Source organism: Aspergillus aculeatus, assembly GCF_001890905.1.
Source record: "Aspergillus aculeatus ATCC 16872 unplaced genomic scaffold ASPACscaffold_15, whole genome shotgun sequence".
Taxonomy (NCBI): Eukaryota; Fungi; Ascomycota; class Eurotiomycetes; order Eurotiales; family Aspergillaceae; genus Aspergillus; species Aspergillus aculeatus.
In genome coordinates, this window is record NW_017962990.1 from 98965 (window position 1) to 117134 (window position 18170).

Sequence of the window (18170 nt, forward strand, 5' to 3'; positions counted from 1 at the left end):
GGGAGAGAGAGAGAGGGGGGGGGGGATGAAGGAGGAGAGATGAGGAAAAACCGCGTATCGTGCGGCGGAAAGTTTCTGGAGTTGTTTTAGATCGAGGGTTGAAACGGATGCGAGAAACACGTCCAAAATTTCAGAACAGGAAGAGCACAATTGGGAAGTTGGGAAACAGCAGGACCGTTGAAGCACCCAGCCCAAGGTAGGTCAAATGACAGAAGAACCGGGCGTAGGAGGTAGATATGTGTATGTAACTGTGAAAAGGAAAGAAGTATGGCACTATGTATGGAAGAAGTTCGAGTGGGTAAGACCAATTTCAAGACACCACTTTTCGTGTAGATATGTACAGTACGAGAGGAACTGCAAATAAAAATGAAGGATGACTGGGGCCGGATTGGATAAAAGAATGATTCAACGTTGATAGAAGGAGAGAGGAAGGAGAAGAAGAAATGAGGCTAACGTTATATGGAGAGAGAGGGTGAAGGGGCAGAAAAAGAAGAGGTGGTGGAGGTGGTGGAGGTGGTGGAGGAGGAGGAGAAAGACGAAGATAAACAATGATTTTAAAAGGGAGAAAAATGAATTCATTACTACCACTACGTACTCTACACTGTACAGTACTACTCGACTCTCACAACCATGACTAGTCAACTAGACTAACACTAACTAACTTATACTTCGATGCTGGGGAAGTGGGAAAATTGCAGGTATCGTGGGTCTAAGGTTGTTGTCAGGTAATGTTACTTCTTAGGAACTCAACCCAGGAGTACAGAACAGTACAGTACACAGTATTCTCACGATGCCGTGGGGGCCGGCCTGCTCTAGCCTCCCTCCCCTACTGGGTCGACTTGTCCGCCGTCCTAGGAATTAACTACTAACCAAGCACGTACTTCGTACGGCCTGAGTTATCTATAATTTGCGCCATTGTCGGCTGCTACAAGCATAGGGTAAGGTGTCAAGTACGTTGTAGATGTGATTTGGAGTAGATACCTGGTAAATACTAAGTATTAGTCATTGTTGTAGAATCCATCCATAAATGTTCTTCTACTAAGACTACCGCAACACCTTCTTAGTAACAATAATACCAACCTTTCCGATCCCAGTTGTGGGCTACTGGAACTTTATAATCTACGCGGAGCTTTCAGCAGTATACTAACTAGTAGATACCTAGCTACATGGTACACGATAGGTATGCACTGTTTGACAGTTAAGAGAAACCAGGTGGTTCTGGGGGGGGGGGTGGAAGGTCAAGGTCATCCATCTCCATGGAAATAATACTAAGTATGATTGATAGCTTCCAACAAATCGGTCAAAGTATCCGGGGAACCGACGAAGAATTGCCCTTCAATCATGGACTATATCCGGTGCGTATGTAAGTACTGTACAGTACGCTCGCTGCCTTCTGATAATCCCTCAACTGTTGCCCACACTGACCCACGGAACCCGCCTTCTGCTGGCTCGATCGGCATTCGGCATTATCCTGAGTGTGTAGTCTCAAGACTACGTGCGGTCTATTTCTACTCGTAGGTCAGTTACAATTTATATAACTATGTATAAGTAATGGCCCATGTCAATATTGCATAGCCTTCCCAAAACTCCCACTTCCTACGTAAATCCGTATATACACTAATCCGGACCCCAAGGTTTGGGTTTTCGGGTCCTCCCTCTTCCTCCTCTATGCTACGGGCAGAAATAGAATAACGATCCCTCCAGCCCTGGATTGCAGGCGATGATCCCGCGGGGAGAACTCATCCTTGGGTCAGTACCAGCGGTGGATTTTGCAGTGAAATTTTATGGGGGACGGGGCGGGGGGTTGCCCTTCACTGCAACAAGAGATGGATACACGAGCTGAGCTGGAAACTGTCCGAACCCCCAAGGAGCACCCAGGTACGTACTGTATGGACGGCCAGTACAGTGAAAGTCCCCGGATCCTGCCACCATATAGTTTCGCAGGCATCAAGTTGAACGAGACATTAGGTCAATGTGACCTTCCATTGATCGTTTGCTTGAAGGCACAGTGAGGGACTCGCATGCATGTATCCACCATGTGTGCGCATTTTCAGCATCTATGTATGAGATTTGTAAGTACTGTACACACTTCCAACTTCCGAGAATGTTAGGTGATTTGCATCGTACAGAATGTGCATATTATGCAATAGTAGTGGCTGGATGAATAGTCCATCCACCAACTCGACTAGTCATGTCTGTCTACGCATAAGTAGATACTGAGTAGAGAAAGATCGTGGACTCCATTCAGCCCCAGTTCCGACAATACGAGACGTCAGTTCAGGCACCACCGGATCTTCATTCGCTTCTACTGGCTGTCGGACCCGTTCCAACGTCCTCTCCACCACTCACCAGAGAAACTCATGCTAGCCCTAGATTCTAGGTGCTTGACTGGACGCCTGACGGGAGCTCCTCGGCCTGGCTGAACTTTGCCAATGCCTAGCTGTGGGCCGAGGATGTCGAATCGAGTTGAGTGGGATCGAATTGCAGCAGGCATACCTAGCGGATTCCATCGGATGTCCTTCCCAAGGGAACGAAATGTCAACAAGTATCATTTCACAAACGCGGGAAGAGTAGCTCTTTGACCCATGGTTCTAGGAACCTGGATAGAAGCCTGACGGGGCGCCCTCAATAATCAATACCACGACGGGACGTCGGTAATCTCCATCGGGCTGACAGTTTCCATCACATTCCGCGGGTTGCTGCTGCTGCTGCACCTACGGAAGGAGAGACCAGATACCGTAGTTTTGCCTAGGCTAGAAGGTGGGTGGGAGGCATAAAGATATCCACTTAACGTGGTGGGATCAGACTCATCATATTTATATTATCGAATCGACACGCGATCATCCTGGTCGGACCCATCGTAGATTCATGCAATGACCAGGAAGCCGGGGTTCACTCAAAATGGGATTGTACGAATAATAGGGACGGAAGTACAGTAGTCGAAACCGAGAATCGGGGATCTGGATTGTGTGCAATCACTGCAATGACTGTTGTTCTCGTTCCTTATTACTAAAAGATGGTAAGGGAGTATTATTGTCACTTCGTTACCTTATTGCCTCCCTCCTCCCCTTCCACCTTCTTCTTTCTGCGCTTCCGGCCTCGGACCCGAATCCAAGCCCCGTGTGTCTCACTGTTCTGTCTTAAAGTGACTTCGGCATTTAACTGGAAATACCAGCCAACAGGACTTCAATTAATGGAGGTGGAAAAGGTACGAGGTAAACTACGAAAAGAAAAGAATGAATTAAAAAAAACCAAAGGAGAAAAAAGCACGCGGAACCCTCCTTTTGGGTGACACCAAAGAAGACCGCATCATGTCAGGAACAGGAAGGACGCACACCGCTTGGGGTACAATACCTGCAGAAGCTCGTGCAGCTCAGGCACGTTCCAGTTCCGATTCTTATTTTCTTTTCTGTTCTTCCCCCCATAAGTAATCTCATACATTACTCGGTATATGACTCGTCATTGGCCAGCTCCTACAGAAATCGTGACCGATTGCATAGCATACCAAATCTACGGGGCGTGTACGTTCGATTGTTTATAAAATTGACATTGTTAATTATCAATTGACAAGTTGAGCAATCAAACAGTGCTAACATCGATAAGTCAGCCCTCCTCTTATGGTATTTAGAGAGAGTATGAATGGGGATTGATTACAGAAGCAGAGAAAATGTATTTCATATACAATACACAATACACTAAGTGTACTCCTGTACGTATTGTGTTTTGACTCTCATCTCATCGCCCAACCTCAACTGTCATTATCATCATCAGCATCAGCATCCATCTACTGTATCCATCTATCTATCAGTCGGGCCAAATCTGCCACACCACTGTCTCAGATCTTTCAAACTTTCAGCCTTCCCGAGTCAACCTCCCCCCACCCCCTTTCCTGATCTTCTTAGTTTTCCTACCTTTTATGAACTCGATCCATCTCCCTAGCGTGTTGCACCATCTCATGTTTTGAATCCCAACTTTGTTGGCTCCATGGTTCGACCTCCTGACGATCTCTGAGGCTAGACCGGACCGGCACCAGGGCTTGCCATTTTTAGCCGTCTCCTCCTCCACCTTGCACGAGAGAGTACAACTCTACTCGGGGTAGTTAACTTATTCGTTCGTTACTAGTATTATTCAAGAATGATAGACAGCCACGGTGAAATAATGTAAGAATAGCTTCATCGTTGCCCGGCCCTGCCCTGCTCTCGCCCGGGTTCCGAGCTGCACCAGCCACTGACTTGAAATCCAAAAGAAAGGGTGATCGATCGGCTTCAGAGTGCATATACCAACCACTCACCAATAATTTGTATAAGCACTAACTCAGATACCCTCAGGTGCTCTGTAGACCAGCTATGATAGAACTAACTTATGATTGGATTCTTTCAGACCAACCCTCCATCTTCTGGAATGAATGCATAGAAATATCTCTCTGCTTGTGTATATGCTAACTACTTTGTGTATATCACCCCAGTACAACAAATGAACTGGTGTACAGTAGGCCATTCTAGACGACAACTTCACTTAATATAGTCGCGACAACAAGTTAATACAAACGAGAAAAGACCCTACCAGTAGGTAGGGTAGAAGAATTGATGTTACAAATTGCAAATGCCCTAATACTACAATTGATTTGTTTCTTGTAATTCCTCGCCCCCTCACCTCATTCCCAACTCAATCCAACACGACCACAGACCTCACTCATCATCCTGCATCATGGTATCCTCTGCGTCGTTTTCACTGAACAACCCGTCATCCCCGTCATCTCCTTGATCTTCATCGCCCCCAACAGCAGCTCCTCCGTCCTCGGCCCCAGTACCTGTACCTTCTTCTTCATGCTCAGCCCCAGATCCTGCGCCCCTTCCAGCCACGGAAGCGCCAACCTCTGCGTTCGCATCCTCATCCTCCTCATCGTCGTCATCATCATCAGCCACGCGCCGCGTGACCTTGGCTCGGCGCCGCTGTACCACATCTTCCTCTTCCTCTTCGTCATCCGCCCCCGTGTCGCGCATCGCTTGATCCTCGCCCGCCGGAGCCACTGCCTCGTCGTCCTCGTCATCCGAGTCAACGACCATCTCGCTACTTTTGAATTTGCTCTGTACCTTGCCTCCAGCCCGACGCTCGAGGCGCCGACGCTTCTTCGGTGCCGTCTCACCCTCGCTCTCACTACCGCTGCCTCTCGCCTGACGGGGTGAATCGCCACCATCGTTGATGAAGTCGTCCTCGGTGCCCTTCTTCTTACGCTTCGACGTTGTCCGCTTCTTGCGCTTCACCTTGGCGCCCGTTTCCGACTCGGTAGTCAGCTCCGCTTCTTCGCGAGCACGTTCTTCCTCGGCGCGCTGCTCTGCCAATCGTTGTGCCTCCTCAACCATGCGCTGGCGCTCCTCGGCAACTCGCTGTTTGCGCTCTCGCTCGGCCTCCTGCGCCTTACGCACCTCCTCCTCTCGGCGCCGGATCTCCGCTTCGCGCGCCTCGCGCGCCTGCTGGAGCTTGGCCGCATTCTTTTCCTCGTAATCCTTCTGGCTCTGCAGGGCACGCTCAAGCTGCTTGATGATCGTGCGACCCATGTTGGCGCGTTGCTCCAAGGCACTCGCCGGATAGGGGGGGTTCTTGGCTTGCGCAATCCGCCCAAATGTTTCCACGGCCTTGTGGAGCCCATCCGCTGCGTCCTGCACGTCCTGTACCGTCTTCTGCGTCTCCGGAAGACCGTACGTCAAGGAGGCGATCTGGTTCTGTACGAAGGCGATGTTGAATTCAAGGTGAACCTGGCCTGGCGCAACGGCATGCGCGCGTTGGGCGTAGTCAAGCGCTGTCTTCATGGCCTGTAAGTTCATCTCTTGTTTGCCCTTCAGTAGCCAGACACGGCCCAAGCAGGCCAGGATCTGCGCGTCGCGAGCCCGGTCGCGGGACAGCGCAGCCTCGTAATGCTCGATCGATCGCGTGAACTGGCGAAGCTCTGCGTAAACGTGGCCGAGGTTCAGGTAGACACTAGCATCGCGCAGGGTATCCCGGACCTTGGAGAAGATGTGAACCGCCGATGCGTGGTCCTTCTTGTCGTCTACAAGCGCAATCGCGATACCCTGCGCCGCGTAGGCGTTCCGCGGATCCAGCTGCAGGGCCTTATCGAAGAACTCCACCGCACGCTCGTACATCTTCCGCCGCTTTTCCTTGTCTTGGTCCGTATCCCGTCGCATGTCACGCGCTGCCGACAGATGAATGTTGCCCATTCCCGTGAGCGAGTACCGGTCATGCTTATCGTAATATTGCAAGGTGTGTTTGTAGTGGCGCTGCTCGTGGTCTTCCGCCAGATTGGCCGCGCGTTTCTTTGACTTGCTCAGATACCAGCCGAACAGGGCCCGTACCTCGAGGTTCGTCGCGTCGGCCTCGTACAGTTTGGCCATCTTCTTGGGTCCTTCTTCCGTTGGGCTCTGGCGCAGAGCGATGTATGTCAATCGCGCGTTAGCTTCTGTGTAGTCGGCGTGACGCTCCAGTAAGCCTCCATATACCTTCTTGGCATCGTCTGGCATGTCGGCCGCCTCATAAGTGCGACCCAGATTGTAGCTGATGGTGGTCACCAGGGCGTCGATGTCGAGCTCACTCTCCTTCTCCTGGGACTTGACGCAGGCGTCCAGCGCTGATTGAAACATAGTCCGAGCCAACTCGATCTTCTCAGCTTGATACAAAAAGCAGCCCATGTTGTTGAGTAACTGCGGAGGTAGCTGTTTGCGAAGCGCAACCTTGATCTGCTCCGCGTCCTCTACTCCTCCGGGGCGTTCCTCTTCAGGGATCTCCGCGAGTTGCATTTCCTCCAGCTGGGTGAGGCATTGCATGCTCTTTTCGGGGGCGGTCTGTTCATACAGGCGGGACAGATACACCAAGACTGACTCATCGGGCAGGATCTTCTTGTTCTCGTCCTTCCAGAGCGCACGGACAGACTCCAGAAGCCCGATAGCTTTCTTCACTTCGGCAGACTTGTCGTCTTTGCTATTGGCTGCGAACACTTCCTCCGCGTAGAGGGCACCGAGCAAAATCATACTCTCAGGGTTCTTGGTCTGTTGAATGATCTTCTCCAGCCGGAACTTGGCTCCATCGAAATCTTTGCTGCTGGAAACCTGCATTTGTATACTACCTAGTTTGGCAGGAAGATAGCCGTTTTCGCCACCGCGGGCCTGATCCGCTCGATTGTAATACTCCGCTGCGTGACCGAGGTCGCCTTCATAGTGTGCTTTTCGACCAAGCAAATACCAACCATCACTGGCAATCGGCATCACGTCCGTCTGTTGAATAGCTTTGCGGGCCAGACTCTCAACGGTGCTATATGATTTGCGTAGAAGGAAGTAGCTGCCAAACAGAGCGCATGTCATCGGATACTCTTTGTCCAATTTGAATGCTTTCTGCGTGTACTGTGTCATGGCGACTTTGTACAGGGAACCAAAGGCAGGGTCTGTGGTGGAGTGCCGAGAGCTGTCGTATAAATAGTAGACTGCAAGGAGAATGTTGGCAACTTTTGAATCGGGGTTCTATAATGATGTATACGAGTTAGGACTGATATTCTTCTCGCCCACCATGCGATGGGGTCCACTCACCAATGCCAGCGCCCGCTCCCAGGCAGCTTTCGCCTGCTCCTTGAATCCCAATTGCCACAGACAACAGCCGATACCAATGCGGGGATCAGGATCCCGTAGCCCAGGCATTCTCATTAATACTTTCTGATACCCTTCTAATGCTTCTGCATAGCGACCCAACATATACTGCGCACGTGCATGGCCAAGAATCGCCATTGCATTGCGACCACCAAAAGCTTTGGACGACTCATCAAAGCACTTAAGTGCCTGGCGTAACGACTCGGCCCGCTCAGAGGTATCGATACCGCCAGTGCGCGTGGGTCGCAGAGGCTGCATCGACGCGCGCAAGAGTGACAGAACACCGCGCGCCAGAAACAGCGGGGGGAAAGCTGGATTTAGTCGCGAGGCCTCATTCAGTGTAGATGTCGCTTGTTGTAGGTAGTAGTCCTTGGTCTTAGAATCTGTGTATATTTCGGAGTCGTTCAAGACACGAGGCGCTTGCCGACACTTAAGCATCAACAGCCAGCAGACCCAACTCAAAAGCCCAAGTTTCTCCTTGATCGCCCCGTGTCCGACGGAGGCCAACCCTTTGTTGAGGATGTCGATCGCATGATCGAGTTGGTTTTGTTTGGCGTACGCGAGCGCGATAGTCACCCAGAAGTTTTTGGCGGCTTTCTCATTCTCCAAGAGCGTGCACAGCTCGGTAGGATCGTCGGGAAGAACTTCAAGGCTGACCTCAACTTCACTGTCAAGTGTCGACGCGGGAATATCGATCGCAGAAGGAATGTCGGAAAAGCGAAGGTTGGCTAGCGATTTCGTAGCCGGTAGGGAGTCGCCGTTGGTGCCATTGGCGTGGCCATTATGGGAAGACGCCATAGCTTTGGGATAAGCAATGCCCCGGTAGGCAGGGTGTGGTGGAGAAAGATCAAAGAAGGCGAAAGGTGCTTGATTTAGGAGAGACACAGCTCAGCTCATGTCATGTTCGGAGTCGACTCGGTAGCTTGAACGGGCAGCGCGGAGGAGGTTCTTTTGCCTGAACAAACAAGCAAGAAGAGCACTTTCGAGGAGCGTTTTCGAGTCGCAATAGCAATGGAGACGCTGGACACGTGAGTAGTTGGTCGCTCGCGTATCGGAGGTTTGGTCAAGTCGAGGATTAATACCTGATCAGGGTTGGATGGAATAGAGTTGGAGACAGACGGGAACTGAGGCTGGAAAGGTAGCACCGCCACACGGGATGTGGCTAGGGTCGGCCTGGCGTAGTCAAGTTACTCTCAACTCATGAGATGTCACACCAGTCACTGGTTGGTCTCTAAATTTACTCTCAGTTTGGTCATATTAACATATAATGCATCAACGTCTGTTAAGCATGGACTGATAACTAGCACTACATGATGCCGGGTCCAGTACACTAATAATGCTCATCATGTCGTCAAGTAAGTATAAGAGTAGGAAAGAAGTCATGGCTCTTAGTGCATCGCTTCATATCATGATAATGTATAGGATTGCCGACCGAGTTGGTTACTCCTCTTACTGCAATGCTCCATTTGACGGCCTCAAAACAGACCGAATAGCCTAGGTAACCTGCACAGTAAGGCAGTGCCCACCAATACCATGAATATTCTGCCTAATTCAGTCCAATGCCCCAGTCGAACCTGGGTCTCGGCATATCCGGTGGCTGCCGCGGATGTCTGCTCTGGGGTACCAGTGCCAACAACAATAGAGCCTCCCAATTCGGTTGGGAATCGGCCGGTCTCAAAGCATTCATCCAAAAGCTGGTCCTTCTCGGCCCAGCGAGCTCGGATCCAGGCATCAAACTCGCTTTGATCGTCAAGTGGAATGTCCGCTACCGCAAAGCGTCTCCAATGCATATTAACAGAGGTTGGTGGTCGACCTTGCAAATACGTTGACCGAAGCGTGAAGTACTTGTCGGGTAAGCTACCTTTTCTGCACGAATCAACAGAGTTGATTAGAGCTTGTGAAGGAAGTATGGAATAGCCAGGTCACTTACGGTGGTCCTTCGTAGGCTACAGTGCAGTCATAAACCCATTCAACAGTGCCCCGCAGTTGCTGCAGGCAGAAGAAGAGGCCAGTCGACCGGGGAATAATCTGATGTTTCAGAGTTGGAAGCCCTTGTTTCGCCGCGTATTCTGCGCTCCGTCGTTTGGTATTTATCGACAGATTCGTTCCCTCGGGAAAGATCAGCAGCCACATGGGATCATACTGTGGCGAACTCGACTGAGATCCCGAGTGTTGCGTCTTCAACTTCTCCAGGCGATGTTGAAGCCGTGGCTTGTCCGACAGCCACTTCCGAGCCATAAAGATGAAGCCATAGAAAGTCATACCCTGGCCGATGATGGGGATGTATTTAAGGGATTCTTTCAATATAATAAAGATGCGACCGTGCATTCGGTTCGTATATGCGACCCACCACAAATAAATCCAGTCCGTATAAACCTGGTGATTAGCGATCATCACAAGTCGCTCTGGGAAGTCTGTTCTTAGCCGTCCATCATCCGCCAAGTGAATCTGGTTCCGCACACTCTTGTCTCCGCTAACGCGCACGACTGTTGGACAACCCCACTGTGTAAGAGCCGTGATCACTAGTCCAAACGATTGCTTGGTGTACGCCATGTACGCATAGTAATAATCCTTGCTGATCAGATAGAGCGGGGAACCAATGACTTGTGTTGCTAAGATGGCGACGCAACAGCAGTTGAACCATGTTGCGAGCAAGAGGGAGCGAAAGATTTGCATGGCAAGGCCATGCTTTAGTCGTGGCTCAGCATCAGTATAAGCATGAGACTTATTGCTCACAGAAGAAGCTGTCGCATTCACATGCTTCCGCTGACGAAGATCGTGTTCCATGATGGCACAAGCTGAGGATGGACAACCAGGGATCTTGCCTGGACAGTAGGAGTTTTATGGTCGGGATAACCTGAGGTTTATGATTCCAGGTCAGCATTCCCTCCCCATGGTCACGCGGGCTAAGCTGTACAACAAATAGCTATGGCGAGTGAAGAAAAGCGGTGTCGACTCAAACTCACTAAGAGAAACAGGCCCGCTCAGGGCTAGAAATAAATCCAAGGACGAAGCCCAGGATGCCTCCAAGTTTCAAAGTCTCTCAATGATGGCATGGAAGAATCCAACAAGAAAGTATAAATTACAGACCAGAATAGCCTGGTGCTCAAACCAGCAAAAGAAAGGCGGTGGTTCCTCGTCTCTGGGGTTGTAACGTTATGGGAAACCGCCAATCCTAGGTATTTATACGGGAGCCTCAGCAGTTCCGTGAATCACTGGAAGGGGAAAGCTGAGGGATGACATAACCCAAACTGTATTCACTGTGTAACTTGCGCGTAGTTAAGTCAAGTACTTCACTCTACCGTATCCGTATTCGAACTATTGACATATTGTCAATACGTCAGACTCTCCGACCGCGGGCGGTCTACGAACGCCGAGTCCGGGGACACTGCAACTCAATACTTTCTTTTTCCCTTCCCCCCTCCCAATCTGAATCTATGATTTCTTGTCCCATTGTCTCCTGCAGCCATTCGTGTGTTTGGTGTCCCTTCCAACCCGAATATTCCAGGGAAGATATAGCCGACCTACAACGGAGAATGTATCATCTATGAAAACCTGGTCCTTTGGCAATTGTATAGTACATGGTTTCCGCAGATGCTGCCTCGGAGCAATGAATCTATTTATCTAGAGTGATTGTGCCTTTCTCTTCCATCTCACTATGATGCTAATTGAAGCACCGCTTCCCAGGATGCTCTTGGTCTTTTCAAGGCATACTTCCCTTTGATATGCGTTCCACGATTTTCCGAGTCCCGTCCCTCCGGACCAGATTCCCTGGCCAGCTCTCATGGATGCGAAGCTTCTCCTTAACTTCGCAGCGACACGAGATCAAAGAGCTTGGCACACTACCACAGCGAGTAATACCAGGATATCAAGGTGTGCGTCAATATAGTACGGTGTGTGTGCATGATCACTGACTCGGGATATACTCAATTAGAATCGCAAGTAGGCGATCTCCTGTCCCTGCAATGGCCGGCGCCGCCACGCAACATCCTTGTTGTGAAAAAAGATTGTGTCCCGGCAGTAACAGAATCCCTTGTTGAATTTGCCAAGTACGATATCCGTCCTTCGGCCTTTTGTCGTGCAATTGAGAGGGAAACTGATCCATACTAACCTCCGCGAGCATTCTAGTCATGCGACATCTACGTATCCTTCAATATCGATCATCCTTGAACCCAAAGTTGCCGAAGAAGTTCATGCATCGCTGCACGCCCCGGCTTACACGACGTCCCTGGATCGCCTTCGACCGGCACTACACAACAAAGTAGATCTTACCGTTACCCTGGGAGGAGATGGAACTATCTTACATGCTTCATCGCTTTTCGCGACGTGCTACAATGTACCCCCGATGTTATCCTTCAGCATGGGCACGCTTGGGTTTCTCAGTGAATGGAAGTTTCCCGAGTATAAGCGCGCATTCCGGGAGGTCTACATGTCTGGGGCGGGGGTAGGAGATCGTGCAACCGTGCTAGGCGAGGTGCGGCCGACGATTCATGATGAGCCACTAGACCTAGACGTGGGCCCAACGGGCTGGTCATCGGTACGGGGCAAGTCGATGGGTCTGACGCGCGGAGCTCGGATACTGATGCGCAACCGACTGAAGGTGGGACTTTTCACAGCGGATGGACAGCCAGTTCGGCAAGAAGCATCAGCGAATTCTGTGCCAGGAATCTGGGATCGTCGGGGACTGTATGTCATGAACGAAGTCCTGCTGCATCGTGGTAAGGAGCCGCATTTGGCTGTGGTAGATGTCTACGTTGGTGGACGCTTCTTGACGGAAGCTGTAGCCGACGGGATCATCATCTCGACGCCAACCGGAAGCACAGCGTACAGCCTGAGTAGTGGAGGTAGTATCGTGCACCCTCTTGTCCCTGCTGTACTTTTAACCCCGATCTGCGCCCGAAGCTTGAGCTTCCGGCCATTGGTGCTGCCGTCGAGTACACCGATCACGCTCCGTCTGAGCGAGAAGAACCGCGGCCGCGAGTTAGAGGTGAGCATTGATGGGGTGAACATGGGTCAAGGGATGACTGCGGGGATGGAAGCGCGGGTGTGGAATGAGGAGATGCGGCACGGCAAGAATGAATGGCAGGGGGGAGTGCCATGTGTAATGCGGAGGATCACCGGTGGGGAGGCGCATGATGGCTGGGTGGGTGGTCTCAACGGATTGCTGAAGTTTAATCATCCATTCGGTGAGGATCGCTAATGACTTTGCTCGATCATTCTGATTCGATGAACACAATCTGAAGAGATATATGGACATAATACCACCATATATTCCGGGAATTGCATTGCCGACGCGAAGTCTTATCACATGTAGTCAAAGAGCGTGGGCCGAGAACCGTAACTAGTTAGTTGTAGGTACAAATTCATATAAATGAGCATTTCCTTAGGTTCGACCGAGGGGGGAGCCGTGGGAAGCAGGGCGAGGTTTCTGTGGGCCGGCCATTGCGGGAGACTAAGAAATGAACAGGTTGATTCTCCTTCATCACTATTCTTGTTTATTATGTACTGTACATACAACCTCTAGATCAATGATTACTGACTGGACAGAAAACAACTAAGTTGGGCAGATTTGGTTGTTGCACTGATATAGTTATCGAATTGATCATCTTTTTTTCTTGTTTTAGACCTGATCTTCGCAGATCCTTTCTCTCTAGCCAGGTACTATGTATGTACTGTACTCATAGGTAGGAAGATACGAGTAAAAGATCGGGCAGGGTCTGATCAGGGTCCGATCAGGGTCTGGTTATTGATGCAATCTCTCTTAAATTTTCTAAGTGGTTTGCATTCACCCATTCCTACTTTCTATGTCTATATACATATATACACATACATACATAGATACAAGCACACACCCATACACACACACTAACATCCAAATGCGAAGGCTCCATCCACTTTTGCCACTTGTGTCGCGTGTGGAATAATAACTAGATCCCTAGCTCCCGAGACGGGTTCGGTGTTTTATTTGTTGTTATTCTGGTACTGGGCACATAGGTTACTACTATATATGAGCACATCGGTTCGAATTAGGTTTGAGGTGAAACCACCAACAATCAAGGTTATTGAGTCAACATTGTCCTGCATGCAAGCAAGCCTTGCCTCTGGATAAGAACTTATCTTCTCTTGTACAGTATATGTACATGTACACACAGTAGAGCTACAATTGCTGACAAGCAGGGAGACTGCATCGACAGAGCAAAGCTAGCCAAAACAAGAAGTAAAGCGTGAGAGCCTGAGAAGTCTAGATCATACCAGAGTAGGTTAACATAACGATGCTGTCTAATGATAGACTGAAACAGTGGTTGAGAAGAAGAGGAGAAGAAGCCGAGGAAGAAGAACAAGAAGAAGCTCTCTCTCCACAATAATAAGTAGTAACAAGAAGTCAATAGTGAAACGACGACTGATCAATTCTTTCTCCTCTTCTCCCTTGGTGAACTCAACTCATTATTATTCTACGTACAGTACACTCTACCTACTGTACAGAGAGTAAGTACTGTACGTACTTGTTGCTCTCTCTCCGCTTCTCTCCCCTTTCCTCCCCTCTGTCGCACCCTCTCTCCTTGTTCTTCTCTTCCCTCCTTCCCCTTCCCTTCCCCTCCTCCTCCTACTCCTCCTCCTCTCCTTCTCTTCTTTATACCTGGTCATTTCTTAACCTTCGTCTGTGTCATTTGACGTGTCTTTCTTTTCCTCTCTCGTCCTTCCCTTGTCCCTCTCCATCCCTCCATCCATTGCCATACAGCCGTGTCTTGCCTGCATCGTGTCCATCGCCGGTGCTCACCCCGCCTGGACTTCGGGGCAGCGACCTCGAGACGTGCCCTTCACGCTCGGTGAGGTTTTCTCAAGGACTTCTTTAAGAGAACAGGTAATCCAGCATAAGTCCCCTCTAAAGAGTGTTGGCCATCTCCTTCCATTGTTCCTTTGCTTCCTCGTATGTATTGGTCTTCGTCTTCACTAATCTCCTTGCCCCCTTTTTCGCATCTTTCACTACTTCTCCAACATACCTACCCCACGATGTGCTAGCAGTACCCGCGGGTAGTTATTGATGCTATGCGCATGCGTTTTCACCTTCTTTCCTCGTCTCCTCCGCCACCTCTCATTGCCCCTGCATTTGCGATTGTGGAATCCGTTGGTGTTATGCGAGCTTCCTGACAAACTCTGCAGGGAAACGCATCGCAGCCCCCATTTGGCTTGGTTGGGGTACCTCTTACCCCCTGCGCAATTCGCGTGAAGCCCACACCATACACCCCTGACGCTTTCGCCCCCCCCCCTCCCCCCCCCTCCCCCCCTCCTCCCCCCCTCCTCCCTCCGCCAAACTCGGAGGCTTTCTTCTGGAAAGTAAGCAAGTCTTCTTTTCCTCACCAGCTGCTACCATTCTGACTCCCAGCCCCGTTTCACCCCAACACCAACAGCGCATACTGTCCTTTGAGGGCAATGCTGACTCGGCCGCAGAATGTACTCCCCCGACCAATTCATGAACCCGGGGCCTGCCCCCCGCCCTCCCGCTGATCGGCCAAACCTCAATTTGCCAACAAACCCGACCGTAGCCACCTCGTTCAGCCAAATGAGTCTCAATTCTCCCAGCACTCCCGGGCCCGCCAATCTATCTTTGTTCCCCAACACAAGCACACCCACCCTCACACGTACCAAGACCGAACAGTCCGGTCAGGGAGGTGTCGCTGTAATCAAAGAAGGCTACGTTCGGTGCAAGGAGGACAAGTTTCTGGCAACTTGGAACCAGCGGTATCTTATCCTACGTGAATTTCGTCTCGACTTTCTGAAAAATGAGACAGGCAAGGTTGTGCTGTCGATCCCGCTGGCCGCCGTCACTGGCGTCTCACGCTCCGAAGATACACGCATGGCGTTTGAGATTCTGCGGCTCGCCAATCTCAAAGATGCTAACTCCAAAGCGGCCTTGATAACTCGCGATGTGCCTACCAAGAGCATCACTTGTGAAGTCAAGAGCGACGACGAGATTTACGACTGGATTGACAAGATTTATGAGCGCTGTCCAGGGATGGGCGGTGTGAGCAATCCGACCAACTTCAGCCATCGTGTTCATGTCGGCTTCGATCCCCGCACCGGCGCGTTTGTGGGTTTACCTCCGGAGTGGGAGAAGCTCTTGACTGCGTCCGCCATTACCAAGGAAGACTATAAGAATAACCCCCAGGCCGTCATTGAGGTCCTTGAGTTCTACTCCGACATCAAGATGCGCGAGCAAAATCCGCAATATTACGCCGGGTTGGCCTCGCCCCCGACCCAGCAGGCCAAACCACACAGCAATAACTCCGTGGGCAATTCCATCGCGCCGCCTCGTCCACCACCCCCTGCTCCCGCGCAACGGCTGGATACCAGTCAATCGTACTCCACCAGCCGCTCAGCAGCTTCGTCTCCCGCTCAGTCCGATCGCACAGCGGAACAGCAGCAGCAACTGGAGCGAATGAACGAGCTAGCAGACCAGGAACGGCGGCGCGTAGAGGAAGAGGCTCGCAGGGTGCGTCAGCGGGAAGAGGAGCAAAGTAGATACGAGCAGGATGCGTACAATGCCTCACTGCCTAAAACTCGCGTACCCTTAGCGAAGCAGGAACTGGGAGGGTATGGATCGCCGGATGATCGCTACAAGCCCAGTCGCCCTGCTCCGCAGGCTCCGGGCTCGACTCGTCCCGATCCCTCGCGTCAATTGACTGCCCAGCGTCCAGCACCTTCCCCGCCCACGGCTGGACAGCGACCTGGAGATTATGCTAATGGCCGCACAGAGCAGGCCTCGCCTAGCTCAAGATACCCCGCTCAGACCCAAGCCGCACGAACTCCGAACAGTGGTCCCAAAACACAGCAGGCCCAGGGCCCACCTCCCAGCAAGCTCCCGGCGCCAGTGCAGCCAGTGAAACCATTGAACATTGCGAACAAGCAGGCAACAGGCAAAACAAATGTGCCGGATGGAGTCCGTCAAGCCGAAGCGGCTTTGACTAAGAAGGCAGAGCCCCGGCAGAGGGAGGTTCGTATGTCGGCTATGAGCGAAAATGAGGTTATGGATCGGTTGCGGTCCGTCGTTTCGAAGAATAATCCGAACGAGTCCTACAGTAAGCAGCGCAAGATCGGACAAGGTGCCTCTGGCTCTGTGTATGTGGCTCGGGTCAAGGAGCATGCCACATCTCCTGTTGCCCGTGAGCTGTACCGTCAGTATGGACCGCGAACTCAAGTGGCCATCAAGCAAATGGATTTGCGCAGTCAGCCGCGCAAGGAGCTGATCGTCAACGAGATTATCGTCATGAAGGACAGCCAGCATTCCAACATTGTAAACTTCCTCGACTCGTTCTTGCAAGAGCAAAGCAACGAGTTGTGGGTCGTCATGGAATTTATGGAAGGAGGTGCTTTGACCGACGTGATCGATAATAACCAGGTGATCCAAGAAGACCAGATTGCTACCATCTGTCTAGAGGTACTTTGCAATGATCCTTCTCGCATATAACAGACACTAACTCGAGCTTTCACTAGACCTGCAAAGGCTTGGCTCATCTGCACAGCCAGAACATCATTCACCGTGATATCAAGAGTGATAACGTGCTCTTGGACCGAGCTGGCCATGTTAAGATCAGTGAGTAGCGATTATCTTGAAGCACTGTTTAAATTGTTCTCCCATAACTGATCGCATTGTTTTCTTTTTATCACAGCCGATTTTGGGTTCTGTGCTAAACTCACAGAGTCGAAGAGCAAACGGGCTACTATGGTTGGTACGCCGTACTGGATGGCCCCCGAGGTTGTGAAACAGAAAGAGTACGGACCCAAGGTCGACTGTTGGTCATTGGGAATCATGGCCATCGAGATGATCGAGTCCGAGCCTCCGTACCTGAATGAGGAGCCCCTCAAAGCGTTGTATCTTATCGCCACCAACGGCACCCCTCGTCTGAAGAAGCCCGAAAAGCTCAGCAAAGAGCTCAAATCCTTCCTCAGTGTCTGCCTCTGCGTTGACGTCCGTAGCCGTGCTACGGCGGATGAGTTGTTGGCACACGAGTTCCTTAAGATGGGATGCAGTCTGGCTAGCCTTGCAGAGCTGCTGCGCTGGAAGAAAAACAGCGGGCAGTAAGCGAAAAGGGGAGAGATCCCAGCGCGGGTCGTTACATGCTACAGTGCTCACTCGGTACCCTTTGATGATTTAAACCAGATCTTGTTTCCTCCCACACATATGGGTCACATTTATGCACCGCCGTTCGATTTTGCTAATCCCTTTAACGACCCGCCATTGCACCCAAATTCTTATCGTGATATCCACACTTTGCTACGCACGGACTTGGCATGGATGCTTCGGCGTTTTTGATACTGATTTTTCTTCGGCCCTTTCAAGGCCCTCCCTCGCCATTTTTCTTATACATTTTACATTTGTGCATAATTCTTATTTTGCTGCCCGCCCACTTCTCGCTGCGGGACGCTGTGGGAATGGCCTCTGCTGAATTGTCCCTGCCCAAGGGAGTGCAGCGACTTCGAAACAGCAAGATATGTGAGTGGCTGGATGATATTAACTGCTTTGTCAGTTGAGAAGCT

The 18170-nt window shown here is 51.0% G+C and overlaps 4 protein-coding genes across 4 annotated transcripts; 2 read left to right on the forward strand and 2 right to left on the reverse strand.

The window, feature by feature from the left end:
* Positions 1 to 4688: 4688 nt before the first annotated feature.
* Positions 4689 to 8432, reverse strand: ASPACDRAFT_46257 (putative RNA polymerase II transcription elongation factor (Ctr9); the record flags this gene model as incomplete). Its single annotated transcript, XM_020201754.1, has 2 exons — positions 4689 to 7511; positions 7578 to 8432. 2 exons carry the CDS (start codon positions 8430 to 8432, stop codon positions 4689 to 4691), a joined length of 3678 nt encoding a protein of 1225 aa, XP_020053073.1.
* A 441-nt stretch (positions 8433 to 8873) lies between these two features.
* Positions 8874 to 10753, reverse strand: ASPACDRAFT_80933 (lysophospholipid acyltransferase family protein). Its single transcript, XM_020205752.1, has 3 exons — positions 10601 to 10753; positions 9565 to 10491; positions 8874 to 9500 (listed from the first exon to the last, which is right to left on the reverse strand). Exons 2-3 carry the CDS (start codon positions 10419 to 10421, stop codon positions 9110 to 9112), a joined length of 1248 nt encoding a protein of 415 aa, XP_020053074.1. The 5' UTR covers positions 10422 to 10491; positions 10601 to 10753; the 3' UTR covers positions 8874 to 9109.
* A 669-nt stretch (positions 10754 to 11422) lies between these two features.
* Positions 11423 to 12834, forward strand: ASPACDRAFT_54136 (NADH kinase POS5; the record flags this gene model as incomplete). Its single annotated transcript, XM_020202843.1, has 3 exons — positions 11423 to 11507; positions 11569 to 11683; positions 11763 to 12834. The coding sequence occupies 3 exons, from the start codon at positions 11423 to 11425 to the stop codon at positions 12832 to 12834; spliced, it is 1272 nt and encodes a 423-aa protein (XP_020053075.1).
* Positions 12835 to 15084: 2250 nt separating this feature from the next.
* On the forward strand, positions 15085 to 17715 carry ASPACDRAFT_33698 (serine/threonine protein kinase CLA4; the record flags this gene model as incomplete). The annotated part of the gene is made up of 3 exons (XM_020199983.1): positions 15085 to 17070; positions 17127 to 17226; positions 17303 to 17715. 3 exons carry the CDS (start codon positions 15085 to 15087, stop codon positions 17713 to 17715), a joined length of 2499 nt encoding a protein of 832 aa, XP_020053076.1.
* Between the last annotated feature and the right edge of the window lie 455 nt (positions 17716 to 18170).